Below are 17,002 nucleotides of genomic sequence, written 5' to 3' on the forward strand. Positions count from 1 at the left end.
TGATGAGTGGAGTTTTTGTTTTATCTTTTTTTTTTATGTGTGTGTGTATAGGGTACATGTATATGTGCGTTCATAGATATGCATATGTGTGTATCTGTGCATGTATGGGAAAGCCAGAAGTAGCAATTGAGTGTCTCTGCCTTAATTTTTGAAACAGAATCCTTGAACCTGGAATTCACTGATTTGGCTAGACTAGCTGGGGGCCTACCAGTCTACCCAGCACCCATGCCCCAGTGAGGGGGTTACAGGCTTATACTGCCAATATTGGCTTTTATGTGGATTAGTGATCCAAAGTCAGGTCCTCCTGTGTGTCTTTGTGTATGTGTGTGTGTGCGCACACAGGCAGATACACTCCTGAGCAACCCAGTGTGGGTCCGGAGGTCATGACAGCTTGTAGGAGCCAGTGCTTCCTTGCACTGTATAGGCTCCAGTATCAGCACCTTAACTTGATGAACCGTCTCGCTGGCCCCTCTACTCATTGGTGGGCCAGGGCTAGCTTGGTAGAAGATATATATCCCAGGCTGGTCTTGAATTCATGGCAATCCTCCTGCTTTAGCCTTCCAAGTATTGGGATGCCCAGCTGAATGGTAATATATAATACCTATGTTTGGCTTCCACATATTCCTCCACCACCCCTTACGCCAAGACAGGGTTTCTTGGTGTAGCCTTGGTTGTCCTGGATTTGCTTTGTAGACCAGGCTGGCCTCGAACTCAGAGCTCCATCTGCCTCTGCCTCCCTGAGTGCTGGAATTAAAGGTGTGCACCACCATGCCTGATTTTGGCTGTTTGAGATAGGGCCTCATCTGTCGTCTTGGCTGGTCAGGAACTCATTTTGTAACCCAGTGGCTTCAAATGTGCAATCTTCTTGCCTCAACTTCCTGAATGCTGGGTTCATGTGAGCCAGCAGTCCAGGCTGCCATGCTCCTTTGTCTTGATAAGTATATTTCCTATCATCTGCTATGATGAAAGTGCCTTGCAGCTTGGGGTGGGGGTATAAGGGGGAATAGCGGGTGGTGGTGGTGGGGGTGGTCCATATACATGGGGCACGCTAGCCAAGCACTCTACCAAATGCCCAGCCTGAGACAGTTTATTCTTGAGCCAAATAGGAGTGAGCATAGCCCCAAGACAATTATTCAAGTGGCCCCTAATAACATACTCCAGGGGCTGCAGAGGTGGCTCAGGGATGAAGAGCACTGGCTGCTCTTCCAGAGGTCCTGAGTTCAATTCTCGGCACCCACATGGCAGTTTACAACTGTTTGTAACTCCAATTCCAAAGGATCTGACACCCTTTCACAGACATACATGCAAGCAAAACACCAATGCAAATAAAATAATTTTTAAAAAATAAGATGCTACAATGTGAAAATAGTTTGATGACATTTTTGTTTGTTTGTTTGTAGACAGGGTTTCTCTGTGTAGCCTTGGCTGTCCAACTCACTTTGTAGACCAAGCTGGCCTCAAGCTCACAGAGATCCACCTGCCTCTGCCTCCCGAGTGCTGGGGTTAAAGGCATGCACCACCATGCCTGGCCCCTTTGTTGACATTTTTAGTTACAAAATACAACATAAAAAAAAGCCACAAATCCAGGCACTCTTCATTGGTGCAAATGGCAGGTCACAGTAAAGCAAGGAAAACCATAGGTCTCAGATGCTGTCTGAAACGCTCTCAGCTACTGGGTTGTTGGAAGCTAATGGCCTGCTAAGTTAATACATTCCAAAGGTATGACTACCTTATAGTCACAGGATTTCGGGCCAGACACAGAGCTGGGATGAATGTCTAGCTAGGGGACTAGAGATAGCCCCAGAGACTGTTTCTAGAGCTGTAACATTCCAACTCAAACACCACTGAAATTCTTTTGACAGAGGTGTGACCTTTCCTGGGAACTTCAGTTCTCACAGCTGTCTGAGGCAGGTGCTCACTGAGTTGACCAGGCTGGCTTTGAACTTGCTGTCATCTTGTCACAGCCTCCTGAGTTGGTTGCTTTAGGTCTGTGCCATCAGACCTGACTGTATTTGGGTTTTGGTAGTGTAGATATAGTAAAGTTTATTATAAAGTGGGGTACCCTCAAGTGGGTTTTATTGTTATAGCCCAGGTTGGCCCTGAAATTCTAGTCTTCATGCTTAAATCTGTGAGTCCTCAGGGTACAAATGATCCCCAGCATGCCTAAGATTTATTTTTTCAGCCAGGCATGGTGGCGTATGCCTTTAATCCCAGCACTCGGGAGGCAGAGGCAGGCAGATTGCTTTTGAGTTTGAAGCCAGCCTGGTCTACAGAGAAAGTCCAGGACAGCTAAGGCTACACAGGGAAAAAAAAAAAAAAGGATTTTTTCATTTTTAAGTGTGTGTGTGTGTGTCTGTGGGTACATACTGGTGAGTGCAGATGCCTTCAGAGGCCAGAGGCATGGGATCCCTGGGGACCTGGAATTACAGGGGCCATGACTTTCTTCCCCTGCTCCCGTGGTGCTGAGGACCAGACTAGAACAGTCTGTGCTCCTCCCTGTTGAGCCACCTTTCCTGCCCCTGAACATGTGTGTTCATATGACAGGGAGCAGTGGTTTACACCTGGAGGCCTAGGTTCTGGGCTAGCACGGCGGCACAGTTAGACGACTCCTCCTCCTCCTCCTCCTCCTCTTCTTCTTCTTCTTCTTCCTCTTCTTCTTAGATTTTTTTATTTTATTTCATTTTATTACATATACAGTGTTCTGCCTGCACACCAGATCTTATTATAGATGGTTGTGAGCCACCATGTGGTCGCTGGGAATTGAACTCAGGACCTCTGGAAAAGCAGACAGTGTGCTCTTAACGCTGAGCCACCTCTCCAGCTCTAGACCCTTCTTCTGACATAAATGAATGAAGTCACTGTCATAAGTCATCAGCTAAAATTTTTTTATTTCTTAAAAATATTTTTAGCACATATATTCATATCTTTTTATTGAAAGTTACTGAAATATTTTCATGTTCAAAATAGATATTCTAGACTTAAAAAATAGCACTCTCAAAGACATTTTCTTTTCAATTGCCAGGAGGATGTGGTTTCATAGAGTGTGTTGAAAATTAGGAAAGTCGATGGTTCTGCTTCTGTCAGGGGCAATGTTTAGGCTGTTATTTTGATAAAACCCAGTTGCTCGGATGTGATTTGAGAAAACTTGTTCCTGTGGAGTATACTTGCAGGGAAAAAAGTGGGGCCTGGGCGAGAATGCCCCATATTGGCTGGAATTGGTTTTGTACATAATCATCTGGGGTTTGGACAGTGAGGTAGCTGTGTGCAGTGTCTTGGGGTCCAACATACAAGAAAACACAGGGTTGCCAGGGTTCACACACGGAGCCGATGGTTCAGGTTTCATTTCTGCATCTGAAGTCAAAGCACTTTTCATATCCTAAAAAGCACAAAAAACCACCCTGAGTTACACAGGAGTGGGCTTGACCTATTTCCCTCACCTTCACCTTTCCTTGTCTGTCTGTCTGTCTGTCTGTCCATCTATCTATCTAGTCTTAGTTGACCTGGAGCTCACTATGCACAGCAGGCTGTTCTGCAGTTCACAACGATTTGCCTGCCTCTAGTGCTGGGGCTCAAGTCTACCACCACATCTGGTCATTGTTCTCTCACTTTTAGCTAGAGAAGTATCAGGTAGCCCAGGCTAGCCTAGAACTCTGTATGTAGCTGCAGATGGCCTTGGCCTTCTGGTCATCCTGCCTTCAACTTTCCAAGCAGTAGCATCACGGCAAGGGCCATCACAGCTGGCTACATTTCACTTTCAAGTGCAAATTAAAAAGCCACCAGAATTACAGGCTTTGCTGTTATGTCATCCATGAAGGTCTCTGCCTGAGCAGCCCTGGCCACTCAAGATGTACACTGCTGTCCTCTGGAGTAAACTCCAGCCTTGCTTTATACTTAACTCCTGAGATTTTTTTTTTTTTTTTTTTTTTTTTTGCATCAATCAATAACCTTTCTCACTCAAGTGGTCTCTGGAGACCCCATGCTGCTTTGTCTGGAAGAGTGGCCCTGTCTCCCACGGTTGCTGACACATTCCATCTTTTTTTGGTCCTCTGAAATTGAGCCTCATTCTGTAGCACATACTGGCTTTGAATTCCAGGAACTGCTCCTGTCTCAGCACTGCAGGTTTGTGCCACCATGCTTGGCTATGAGGGTCCTTGTACTAGCTCCATAACATTTGTTTTATAAAACTATGTAGTTAAGAATGAGGCTGTGCCGGGCGTGGTGGCGCACGCCTTTAATCCCAGCGCTTGAGAGGCAGAGGCAGGTGGATTGCTGTGAGTTCAAGGCCAGCCTGGTCTACGAAGCAAGTCCAGGACAGCCAGGACTACACAGAGAGACCCTGTCTCAAAAAAAAAAAAAAAAAAAAAAAAAAAAAAAAAGAAAAAAGAAAAAAGAAAAAAAATGAGGCTGTGCCATACGTGTGGTTTACTAGTGTGTACTGATGTTCTCTGAAGAAGCACTCGGGTGACAGGGTTAGCCACCATTCCTGGCTGCTTTTCTTTTCATTTATTTATTTATTTAGAGAGTGTTCATTCATTCACTCATTCATTCATTTATTTTGAGAGTGTTTCTCTGTGTAATAGCCCTGGGATCACTTTGTAGACTAGGCTGGCCTCAAACTCTGAGATCCCCTTGCCTCTGCTTCCGGAATGCTGGAATTAAAGGTGTGTGCCACCATGCCTGGTCTGCTCTTATTTTATTGGTAATTATAAGGTAGAGTTGGCTCTGGTGTGGCACACATCTATAGCTCAACATTTGGGAGTCACCAGGATGAACTAAATCTGAAATCAGCATTGTCTACACAGGGGAATTGGGACCATTTAGGGCTACATCACAAGACCCTCCTTCAAAAACAGAAACAGGACACTATGTCTGGTGTCACTTGGGCGGTGCCAGGTCATCCTTAGCTATACATGGACTAGACATAGTTCTGTGGAACAGCCTTTATATTTCATACCCAGTACTAGAAAAAAAACCCAAAACAAACTGTAGGAGCTATCTGCCCTGGGTCAAAGTCCATGGCTTTGTGTAGAGAAATAGAGACTCTTGTAGCAGATGACTTGACCATAAGCCTTGGTGAGTCCAAAGCTCTCTTCCCTGCCTAAGTCATTCATGCTCCCCCAATTCACTAAGCGGCTCAGTCTAGGGAGCAGCCAGAACACAGGTTTACAGACTATTGCCAGATCCCTGGAAAGGCGTGGTGGCACCACAGGCACCTGTGAGAGGTAGAGGGATCACTAGGCGTTCAAGGGTAGGCAGCCAGAGCTACAGAGTGACACCTTCCTATCTAACGCTTTTTTGAGTTTCTTTCTTTCTTTTTTTTCCGAGACAAGGTTTCTCTGTGTATCCTTGACTGTCCTGGACTCACTCTATAGACCACCAGGCTGGCCTCGAGCTCACAGAGATCCACCTGCCTCTGCCTCCTGAGTGCTGGGATTAAAGGCGTGTGCCACCACCACCCAGTTTTTTTGAGTTTCTTTCTTCTCTATATTTCTCTCTCTCTCCTTGCTTCCCTTTCCCTTTCCTTTCTAGGTAAGCTCAGGAGAGAAATATATGCACATTTAACTATCTGCTAAAGCACATTTTTCCTAAGGCTTAAAGTTCCTCCTCTGGCCTCCAGGGCCCACTGTGGTGACCTACTTTCACCTCCCACCCGGGAGCAGAGAGTTTCTTGGAGAAATTGTAATCCTGGGTTTCTCCTACAATCCTAGGGCTGCAGGCCTGTGCCACCATGTCCTGCTGAAGAGATAGAAACGTTGTCTTTCCACCCTGGCCACTTGGTACTTTCCAAGATGGCCTCAGGGCTGTTATATTCTATCTGAGAAAAACTACATCGTCATACCTGTCCCGAGCACCTGACAACACGTGATGTCCCAAGCTGAGCTCTTGTCCCCTCAGGAATAAAATAACTAGTAACCAATCATTTTAAAGGTCAACTAACCAATCATGTTTATACTAAGTTCTGCATCTGTAAGGATATTTAAATCCTCCGCCATTACAGAACGGGGTCTTTCCATCTCCCTGGAGTATGGTGGGCCCTGACGTGTCAGCTTAATAAATTCCTTTGCTTTTGCATCAATTCTGGACTCTGGCTCTCAATCAGGTTTCCAGGAATAGACTCTGGCGATCAAAGTCTAACACTGCCACTCTCCTACAATCCTAGGACCGCAGGCCTGTGCCACCATGCCCTGCCACTCTCCTACAATCCTAGGCGTGCAGGCCTGTGCCACCATGCCCTGCCACTCTCCTACAATCCTAGGCGTGCAGGCCTGTGCCACCATGCCCTGCCACTCTCCTACAATCCTAGGTGTGCAGGCCTGTGCCACCATGCCCTCCTATCCAGGTTCCAGTTAGCAGAGTTGAGTTGTTTCTCAACCCCAGGGTTCTTTTTCTTTTCTTTTCTTTTCTTTTTTTGAGACAGGGTTTCTCTGTGTAGCCCAGGCTGGCCTCAAACTCACAGAGATCTGCCTGCCTCTGCCTCCCAAGTGCTGGGACTAAAAGTATGCGCCACCACTGCCCAGCCCCAGGGTTCTTCTAGTATCTAAGTAAGATTTAGTTTTAGAGTGTTAAGTTAAAAATCTGCAAAGTTAGGGGCCGAGGATATGGCTTAGTTGGGAGGGTGCTTGCCCAACATATACAGAGGCCCCGGTGGTCTATCTCCAGCACCACATGAACTGGGCATGATGGCTCAAACCAGTAATCACCAGAGGATCAGAAGGGCCATCTCAGTACACAGGGAGACAGAGGCCATCCTGGATACAGGAAGCCCTGTCTCAAAAAAAGAAAATCTAGAAATTGGAGTATTAGAGGAGTGTGGTGTAGTAAGGCAGGAACTTCTGTACGTAACGCACTTAAAAACAGTTAAAAACATCAAAACCCAAACCACGTATTTGGGGATAACTTGGAGGAAAGTTGAATATAAACATTAAAATGTTGGATGGATGGATTTTTTTTTTTCTGAGACAGGTCTCAGTAATTACTTGCCCCCAAATTCCTGGCAATCCTCCTGCCTTAGCCTCCATAGTGATGGGATTCTAGATCTGGGCCACCATGCCTAGTCATACCATAGGCTTTTTTCTTTAATTACTTCTATTTTAATGTGCATTACTGTTTTGGTTGAATGTCTGTCTGTGTGAAGGTGTGGCTGCTGGGAATTGAACCGGGGTCCTCTGGAAGAACAGGCAGTACTCTTAACCCCTGAGCCCTGTCTCCAGCTCTACCATGGTCTTTCTTTGGTGTAACTATCCCCTTCAGTTACTGTGGACTCCAGTTGTGGTCAAGTCACCCTTTCTATTACTGGCCCTAAACCTAAATCACCTTCAGCTCTAGATTTAATCAGTTAAAAAGTCACTTCAAATAATGCAAATCACCGGATGACTTATTTACTGTTTTCTAGATCTCCATTATAATTGAAGACATTTACTGGTAATCAAGGTCAGTACCACTTTACCCCCACTTACTGTAAAAGCAGCTTTGTTATTGGAATTTTATTTATTTATTTATTTATTTATTTGGTTTTTTTGAGACAGGGTTTCTCTGTGTAGTCTTGGCTGTCCTGGATTCCCTTTGTAGACCAGGCTAGCCTCGAACTCACAACGATCCGCCTGCCTCTGCCTCCCGAGTGCTGGGATTAAAGGCGTGAGCCACCATGCCTGGCTTGTTATTGGAATTTTAGCCCGTTTAAGGAACTGTAAGCGCAGGGCGTGGTGGTACACTCGGGAAGCAGAGGCAAGATGTTCAGGAGTTCAGTGCCAGCTACACAGAGAATTTGAAGTTAGTCTCAGCTACTCTGAGAAGCTCTGTCTCAAAAACCGACGACCCGCCGGGCGTGGTGGCGCACGCCTTTAATCCCAGCCCTCGGGAGGCAGAGGCAGGCGGATCGCTGTGAGTTCGAGGCCAGTCTGGTCTACAAAGTGAGTCCAGGATGGCCAAGGCTACACAGAGAAACCCTGTCTTGGAAAAAAAAAAAAAAAACAACCGACGACTCAAACTTCCCCAAACAAAAACGAGGGGTAGGGGGATATATAACTCCTCAGTAGAATGCTTTCCTAGTATGTGTGAGGCTTGAGGTTCAATCCCTGGTTACAGCAACACAAATATCAGATCTAATTGTGAAACCGGCTTTTGCCCAACATCAGCTTTTGGAATTGTTTCTTTTATTATTTACTTATTAGCCAGATACGGGGCAGCGGAAAGTGAGTACGCTATGTTCCCCCTCTTCCATCCTTTTAGATAAGACATACTATATGTGAGTGACCTAAAAATGAAGGTACCAGGGCCGGGAAGTGTAGCTCAGTAGTAAGGCTAAGGCAACGGTTGCCTAGCATGCACAAGGTGTTGGGTTCAATGCCCACCACTACAAATAGATTAAAAACAAAAACAAAAACACCGTTCTGGAGCCGGGCGTGGTGGCGCACGCCTTTAATCCCAGCACTCGGGAGGCAGAGGCAGGCGGATCGCTGTGAGTTCGAGGCCAGCCTGATCTACGAAGTGAGTCCAGGATGGCCAAGGCTACACAGAGAAACCCTGTCTCGAAAAACAAACAAACAAAAAAACCACCATTCTGGTCAAAGCCATCACCAGACAGCTTGTAGTGAGGTGCCCCCCTTTACTCCATCAGACCAACAATTATTAGTGGATCGTACATTTACACTTGTAAATGGAAGTGTAAATGCCTGGTGACTAGGTTAGTGAATGGGAGTAGATGATGCCTAAAACACTATTATAAATTCGACTTTCAAAAGCATCTAGCCCTCTGGCCAAACCCACCAAGCCGCAGTTGGTCTCTTTTGCCATCTTCTTAATCTTTTCGGCAAAAGTAGTTCTTTCTTGATAGTGAGATGTCTGGCGAGAGCGCAGGGTCCGGTCTTCTCACTTAACCGACGGAAAGCAGCAGTAAAGATGAAGCCAGAATGATTCTTGTTTCGTAAACCCACAGACCTGAGGAGTGAGAGAGTGGGTGGAAATCTTCAGTATTACAGTGTGGCAGCCGGTCTCTATGGCAACTGGCTACAGGCATGGGAGCCCGGATGTTGTGGGGATCCGCAGTCGCCCCGCCCAGCTTCCGGCAGCCTCAAGGAGGCGGGGCGCAAGGGTTTTCGGGAGTCGTAGTTCTTACTCCCCGCCGCTGGTCGGCAGGAGGCGCAATAGGAACTACAAGTCCCGGGATGCCCAGCGGCGCCGTGCCAGCCGCTGCTTCCCAGCTGCAGACGCCCGCGAGCAGGTTGTTTTTATGAGGCGTCACTGGCGTCTGGATCCTGGACGCCGCCACGGTGACAACCGGCACGGTCGGGCGGAGGCGGCGTTGCCTTCGGGTAGGCCCCTGGGGCGCAGGTCGGGAGGATTTGGTGGCGGCGGGTTGCAGCTCGTGCCTTCGGACGCGGAGCGGGGAGGCTGTTTCCTGGTGGGCACCTCCGTTCTCCGGCGACCTCGGGTGGAGGGCGCGACCTGGCGGCTGTAAGGCGCGGGCTCGCGGCTGCAGCCCCGCGACCTCGGAGCTCGGTGCCCTGGGATTCGGGTGCGGCTGCATCCATACGCCGAGAGATGCGGTGCGTCACCCTGCGGCGGCGCTGAGGTCCCGGGTGGCAGGAATAGAAAAGTGCCTGTATGAAGCCCAGAGGTGCGCTTCTGCTCAGTCCCGAGGCTGTTCCGCCACCACTCCTCCCCGTTCTCCCGCCTGTTCTCCACCCTTCTCCGGGACCGTTCGTCAGGATCTTGGGCTTGTCCTAAGAAGCAGCTGTGCGGATGCCGGTCGTGTTAACCTTTCATTTGTCCCAACTCTGCCAGGGGCAGCGCTGAAGTTCTAGACCTCAACCGGCTGTGGTGTTTTGTTGAAGGGTGAACCTATGCACTGCTCACTTCCACTTTTGCTTTATTAACCATATGGGGCTGCTTGTACCCAGAATGGGCAACCAGTTTGTCTACGAGGAGTGCTTTGCGTCTTCCAGCAAGGTCACGTAATGCTTGAAATGTCAGCACTAAACTATCCATTCTTGTTTTTGTTTTTTCGAGACAGGGTTTCTCTGTGTAGCCTTGGCTGCCCTGGACTTGCTTTGTAGACCAGGCTGGCCTGGAACTCAAAGCGATCTGCCCGCCTCTGCCTTTCGAGTGCTGGGATTGAAGGCATGTGCCATCACCGCCCGCCTAATCCCTGGATTCTTTAAGTATAACTTTCAAAACTAAATGGGCTGGCAGTATGTCTTAGTGGGTAAGGGGGCTTGCTGAACAAGCCTGCCAGCTGAGGTTCATATCAGAAACCTGCAGGGTGGAGAGAACTGACCAGCTGTGCACTGACCTCCACACACACATGCACATAGGACGGGGTGGGGGGGTGGTGGGCCTAAAAACTAAAAGTAAATAAATAAGCTAGTATGATGGCCTAGGTCTGTAACCTAGTTTAGGAGGCCTAGGCAGGACAATTGAAAATTTAGGGCCAGTCTGGGCTACATAGCAAGATCCAATTTCCAAAAAAGGACAAAATAACACGTAGTCCAAGCTGGCAGGTGGTGTATACCTGTAATTCCAGCATTCAGAAGACAGGCCTGGGTTTTCAGGGCCAGACCTTACCTCAAAAACCAAATCAGGAAGAGGAAAAAAAAACACAACATACAGCCTGAGTGACAACAGAAGAAACCAAACCACAACTCTTGTTATACTGAATTCACAAACTATATATGAATTTAAATGAAAATTATTTTGGGGAGAAGGGACAAAAGACAAATTAGTTACCTGGAAAGAATAAAAAGCATCTTAAGGTTCCCCCGTGGCCCCCCCTCCCCCTGACAGGATTTCTCTGTGTAGCACTGGCTGTCCTGGACTCTCTTTTTAGACCAGGCTTGGCTTTGAAATCACAGGGATCCCCTTGCCTCTGCCTCCCTGAGTGCAGCGATTAAAGGTGTGCCGTGCTTAGCTTAACAATAATTCTTAACATGTGTGTATCTTGATTTGTTGTTAACTTTGTAACCTGAAATCAAAGATGAAACAGGTACCTTAGACTGGGCAATCCTGGTTATTTTAAAATCCACCATGCAAAAAATAAATTTTTAGGCGGGCTGGAGTGGTAACTTAGCAGTTAAGAGCACCGTCTGTACTTCCAGAGGTCCTGAGTTCAATTCCCAGCAACTGTGTGGTGCCTCACAAGAATCTGTATGGGATCTGATGCCCTCTTCTGGCCTGCAGGGGTACTTATAGATAGAGCGTTCATACATAAAAATAAATCAATAGGGCCTGGCGAGGTGGCACACGCCTTTAATCCCAGCACTCAGGAGGCAGAGACAGGGGGATCACTGAGTTCAAGGCCAGCTTGGTCTACAAAGTGAGTCTAGGACACCCAAGGCTACACAGAGAAACCCAGTCTTAAAAAAAAACAAAAAAACAAAACAAAAAAAAAAACAACAACAAAAAACAAAACAGAAAGAAAGAAAGCATCCCTGCGTCCCTGATGCTTTAAAAAAAAAATTTTTTTTTTTTTTTTTTTTTTTTTTTTTGAGAGGCCAAGAGACAGTCTTGGCAGTTCTCCAGTCCACTGGCAGGGCCTGTCAAAACAATGTCTTGTTTATTTGTGAGCATTTACAAGTGGAAGTTGGCTTGGCTTGATAGAGCTTGCCTGTAATCCTTTTACATGAGAGATGCAGGAAGAAGGGTCAGAAGTTCAAAGTCATCCTGGGCTAACAGAGACATTGTTTGAATATAAGTATTAGGCTTTAACTATTAGACTTTATATGTCTGATAATTTGAGCTATATTTAATTTTCTGTTAGATTTGGTATGAACAGATAAAATTGCATAATTCATTATTTGGTCTACATGTTGTCTTCTGTCCTAAAGGATCACATTGATCCTTCATAGGAACAGTGAATGCATTTGTCCGTGTGTGTGTGTGTGTGTGTGTGTGTGTGTGCGCGCGTGCGTGTCTGTGTGTCTGTGTCCATGTGTAAACAGGAAAGGGCAGTTTGTGGCAATCTCAGACCCACCATATGAGTAGGTCCTGGAGGTCAAATTCTGGCTCTCCAGCATAGTATCGGTAGGCAAGTACCTCCACCTTGGAGCCATACCTCTGCTAATTTTTAATTTTTTGAGACAGGATCTCTTTCTATTTCTCTGGCTAGTCTGGAACTCATTATGTAGGCTGGCGTCACTCACAGAGCTCCGCTTCCCTCCTCTGCCTCAAGATGCTGGGATTATGTATGTGTGTGTCACCACACTCACTTGCTTTTTTTTTTTTTTTTTTTAAAGACAGGGTCTTGCCTTATTCATAATAGCCAGAACATGGAAACAGCCTAAGTGTCCCTCAGTAGAAGAATGGATAAAGAAACTGTGGTACATATACACTAAGGAATACTACTCAGCTATTGAAAACAAGGAATTCCCGAAATTTGTGGACAAATGGATTAAACTAGAAATGATCATAATGAGTGAGTTACCCAGAAGCAGAAAGGGTCAAATGGTATATACTCACTTATATCTGGACACTAGCCCAAGGGACATGTCCCATGAAAGCCTTCACTTACCAGGAAAGTGGGACAGGGGGGAGGACATCCTATTGGGACTCTAGGTGAGAGAAGCAAGGGAGAATGGGGAAATAGAAGGATCCAGAGGGTCCTAGAAACCTACAAGAAGAACATTATGATGGGCAGATCTAGGCCCAGGGGTCCTGCTCAAACTGTGGCACCAGCCAAGGACAATGCATGCAGTAAACATCGAACCCCTACCCAGATGTAGCCAATGGACAGGACATTCTCCACAGTTGAGTGGAGAGTGGGGCCTGACTTTCACATGAACTCTAGTGCCCCATATTTGACCACGTCCCCTGGATGGGGAGGCCTGGTGGCACTCAGAGGAAGGATAGCAGGCTACCAAGAAGAGACCTGATACCCTAGGAGCATATACAGGGGGAGGAGGTCCCCGTCAGTCACTGCCATAGGGGAGGGGAGTAGGGGGAAAGCGGGAGGGAGGGAGGAATGGGAGGATACAAGGGATGGGATAACTATTGAGATGTAATATGAGTGAATTAATTAAAAAAAAAAAAGAAAAGAAAAGAAAAAGGAAGAGAAACAAAACAAAACCCAAAATAATAAAGACAGGGTCTTTGTCCAAAGTTTGGAGCTTGCTGCAATTTTCCTGCCTTAGCCTCCCCAGTACAGTTGTGAGCTTGTTTGAGTCTTCACGAAAGGCGATAGTAGTCATAATCTGTTTTCTTAGGTTGTCTTGGGAGGTTTTCTACACATTTCTGCTTTTCAGTATTTTCTGCCTTTTAGTTATGTTTTTTTGTGTGTCTTGTGTTGGTTCGTTAGCCATCTGTGGGAGCTGGAAATCAAACTTAGGTCCTCTGGAAGAACGGTCAGTGCTCCTAACCACTGAGCCATCGCTCCAGCCCATCTTGTTCAGTTGTGGTTGGGCTTTGGGCCTATTCACAGGTCAGAAAAAGCACTTCTACTAGAGCTGCCTAGGTAAAATTGTATTTTGTTATTTTGTCTCCCCCCCCCCCCCCCCACCAGAGCTGAAGACTGAACCCAGGGCATTGCGCTTGAGCTAGGCAAGCGCTCTACCACTGAACTAAATCCCCAACCTCGAAATGGTTTTTTTTTTTTTTTTTTTTTTTTTGGTTTTTCGAGACAGGGTTTCTCTGTGTAGCCTTGGCCATCCTAGACTCACTTTGTAGACCAGGCTGGCCTCGAACTCACAGCGATCCACCTGCCTCTGCCTCCCGAGTGCTGGGATTAAAGGCGTGCGCCCACGCCCGGCTCCGAAATTGTATTTTTAACTAACTGACGGTTTCATTTTTTTGTTTTTTAAGACAGGGTCTCTCTGTGTTATCCTTGGCTGTCCTGGACTCACCCTGTAGACCAGGCTGGCCTCGAATTCACAGCAATCCACCTGCCTCTGCCTTCCAAGTGCTGGGATTAAAGGCGTGTGCCATCACGCCTGGCCTAACTTAAGTATTTTTAAATTATTTGAATATGAATTGTAAAAAAAACTTGTAAGTTGTGTTTTGGAAAATGTCAAGACTGTGGTCTCCCACCCATCACTGCCCCTTCTTAGAAGGTCTTTATTCTTAGTAACAATGAAATTTGGCAAAATTAAGGCAGGTAAATAGTTGATTTCAGTGTTTACTGTTTGCTTTATTCAGTTAAATAGGACCAAATCATCTTCCAGTTTGAGTTCAGAGATTGAGCTTAGTCCTGTAATATGTAAGGATTGCATGTAACTAATATATTTGGGTATTTTTGTCTTGTGTCACTTGGGTCTTAGGAGGGGTATTTAATGTGTGAAAAGTCAGATGGGTTTTCTGTGGAAGCTTTAGAAAGTCAGCAACACAAGTTGCAGGGTTTCCTCTTTCATTGTATGAGAATAAATTCTATAAATTATCTTTTATTTATTTTTAATTTTGTTTTATGGATATGAGTAGTTTGCTTACATGTACATCTATGTCAGAAAAGGGCATCAGAGCTCCTGGACCTGGAGTTAACTGACGGTTGTGAGGTGCTCTGCTGTGCTGGGAACGGAACCAGGTCCTCTGCAAGACCACCAGTGCTCTTAACCACTGAGCCGTCTCTCCAGTTCCGTCTAATTTCCTTAGTGCTTGTCACTGCCCTACTCAACTCTTACCTCCTGTGAGCTCTAGAGAGCCTTGCAGAGGAAAACAGTGATCAGTGATGAACAAGTAACAGCTTCCAAGGCTTTCGTTGGTAAGCTGGCAGTAAGAGCTGCACATCTTCAGGTGGCTTTGTGAAGATGGAATTGGCTATGCAGATGAAATCGTGATGCTGACCAGCTCATTTCTGTGTGACATTATTGGCCTTTGTCTCATGTGAAGCAGGACACGTTGGGAGTGTGATGACAGTGCTGTGCATACTTTTTGCTTAATTTTGGTGAAGATATATCCAAGGCTTCATTTCACTTGTCTTTTTGGTAGAGCTGGGCAGTAGGTTCCCTTCCTCAGTGTGACTTTGCTCTCCTGTATGAAAAGACCTGGGATTGTAAAACAGGGCCTCTGTGCTTGGGCCTTTCATGTTTTCTTGGTCTCACATTTACACCTTAGAGGTCCTTAGTTTGATTTCCTAAGAAGTGGTTTCTTTTTAACATTGCCCTTATGAGCAGCAAGACTGGATTGAGTCTGAAATCCTCCTGACAGATGTGAGAGCCCTGGGTGGTGGAGATGCCTCCTCCTGGGAAAGTCGTTAGTATCTGACTCTGAGATTGACCTCCAGTTAGGTTGACATAGAGCATTAATGTAAAGTAGTGTTTAGGAATTTCTAGGTTCATTGGAAAGGGTTTCTCTGAGCAGTACATGTATGTGAAGGTAAACATGTGTACAATGTGCTGTGGTCTAGTGTCCACTCAAAGTTAGTGGGCAGCTCAGGGTAGCCACAGCATCCCCTAGTGCTACTAGATGACAGTGCACGCCTTTCTCTCTGTAGTGAGATGTAAACACTGGCAAACGGCAACAAGAATGTGTGTGTGTGTATAATCCTTGTATTAAGTTTTCTTTCAGTTATCAGAAATGATAACCAAGAAAATTGAATTATCTTTTTGTAAGACCATTTAGAAAAACTAAGAGGTACAGTTTGTGTGTGTGTGAGAGACAGTGTGTGTGTGTGTGTGAGAGTGAGAGTGAGAGAGAGAGAGAGAGAGAGAGAGAGAGAGAGAGAGAGAGAGAGAGAACGAGAGAACATGCTATTAAGATAGGAAGCAAAGCCAGAACCAGATAGTGTAGCCTGCTTATTTTTGCTATTTGTTAACTTTAAAAAAAGTGTGTGTTCCTGTGTCTGGGTGTGGACAGGTGTGTCCTACCCATGGACACCAGAGGTGTTGGGGCTCCTAGGAGCTGGAGTGCGAGCAGTTTGTGTGAGTCGCCCAGGGTGGGTGCTGGGTGCTGAGTTCCAGCCCTGGAAGAACGGTTTTGAGCTGTCTCTCCAGCCTCACTTGTTAGTTCTTTTAGGCTTTTTCAAAATTGAGCTACAGCTACCCTGGACGGTCAGGACGCTCTGTGGGGCTGTGCATAGCTAATGAGAGGAGGACCTCTCTGCTGTAGGTCATTTCCTTGTAGTGTTTGGCTCATGGTTTTCTCACTTTTAAAAAGGATGCGGCTTTAGATTGAGGCTGTTTACTTCAGATCTCTGAGTGGTTTTCACTTCCTGATTTGCAGAGTGTTACATCACAGAAGGAAACTTACTAAGCAGTGGTGTGTTGCCTCACTTGTCTTGCAGAACTGATGTTCCAGATGAAAAGGTGCATTTAGTGAACAGCAGGACATGGGTGGAGTGTACTTACTCCTTTAAAAATACGCCTTTAATCCCAGCACTCGGGAGGCAGAGGCAGGTGGATCGCTGTGAGTTAGAGGCCAGCCTGGTCTACAAAGTGAGTCCAGGACAGCCAAGGCTACACAGAGAAACACTGTCTCAAAAAAAAACCGAAACCAAACCAACCAACCAACCAAACAAAAAAACCCTAAAAAACAAAACTTTCACTGGGGCTGGAGAGATGGCTCAGCGGTTAAGAGCACTGACTGCTCTTTCAGAGGTTCTAAGTTCAATTCCCAGCAACCACATGGTGGCTCACAACCATCTACAATGTGATCTGATACCCTTTTCTGGTCTGTAGGTGCACATGTAGGCAGAACACTGTATACATAACAAATAAATCTAAAAAAAGAAAAATTATTTTAAAAAATGCTTTGTTGAGCTGGGCGTGGTGGCACACCCCTTTACTCCCAGCACTTGGGAGGCAGAGGCAGGCGGATCCCTGTGAGTTCAAGGCCAGCCTGGTCTACAAAGCGAGTCCAGGACAGCCAAAAGCCTCACAGAGAGACCCTGTCTTGAAAAACCAGTTTAAAAAAAATGCTTTGTTGTTGTTTTGTTTTGCTTTGTTTTTTTCCAGACAGGATTTCTCTGTGTAATAGCTTTGACTGTCTTGGAACTCACTCTGTAGTCCAGGCTGGCCTCGAACTCACAGAGATCCACCTGCCTCTGCCTCACAAGTGCTGATTAAAGGCATGCATCACCACT

At 46.3% G+C, this 17,002-nt stretch overlaps 2 protein-coding genes across 3 annotated transcripts in view; one reads left to right on the plus strand and one right to left on the minus strand.

Moving 5' to 3' along the window:
• Window positions 1-2,986: 2,986 nt before the first annotated feature.
• On the minus strand, window positions 2,987-3,452 carry Pierce2 (piercer of microtubule wall 2). The gene has a single exon (XM_051140207.1). The coding sequence runs from the start codon at window positions 3,371-3,373 to the stop codon at window positions 3,035-3,037; it is 339 nt and encodes a 112-aa protein (XP_050996164.1). The 5' UTR covers window positions 3,374-3,452; the 3' UTR covers window positions 2,987-3,034.
• Window positions 3,453-9,167: 5,715 nt separating this feature from the next.
• The window catches only part of Ccpg1 (cell cycle progression 1), a 36,345-nt gene continuing 28,510 nt past the window's right edge, over window positions 9,168-17,002 (plus strand). For both annotated transcript variants that reach the window (XM_051140640.1, XM_051140641.1), the window contains exon 1: window positions 9,168-9,311. The gene's annotated coding sequence lies outside the window, so the exon portion shown is untranslated. The remainder of the gene's footprint in view (window positions 9,312-17,002) is intronic.

Source organism: Acomys russatus, chromosome 32 (assembly GCF_903995435.1).
Source record: "Acomys russatus chromosome 32, mAcoRus1.1, whole genome shotgun sequence".
NCBI lineage: Eukaryota > Metazoa > Chordata > Mammalia > Rodentia > Muridae > Acomys > Acomys russatus.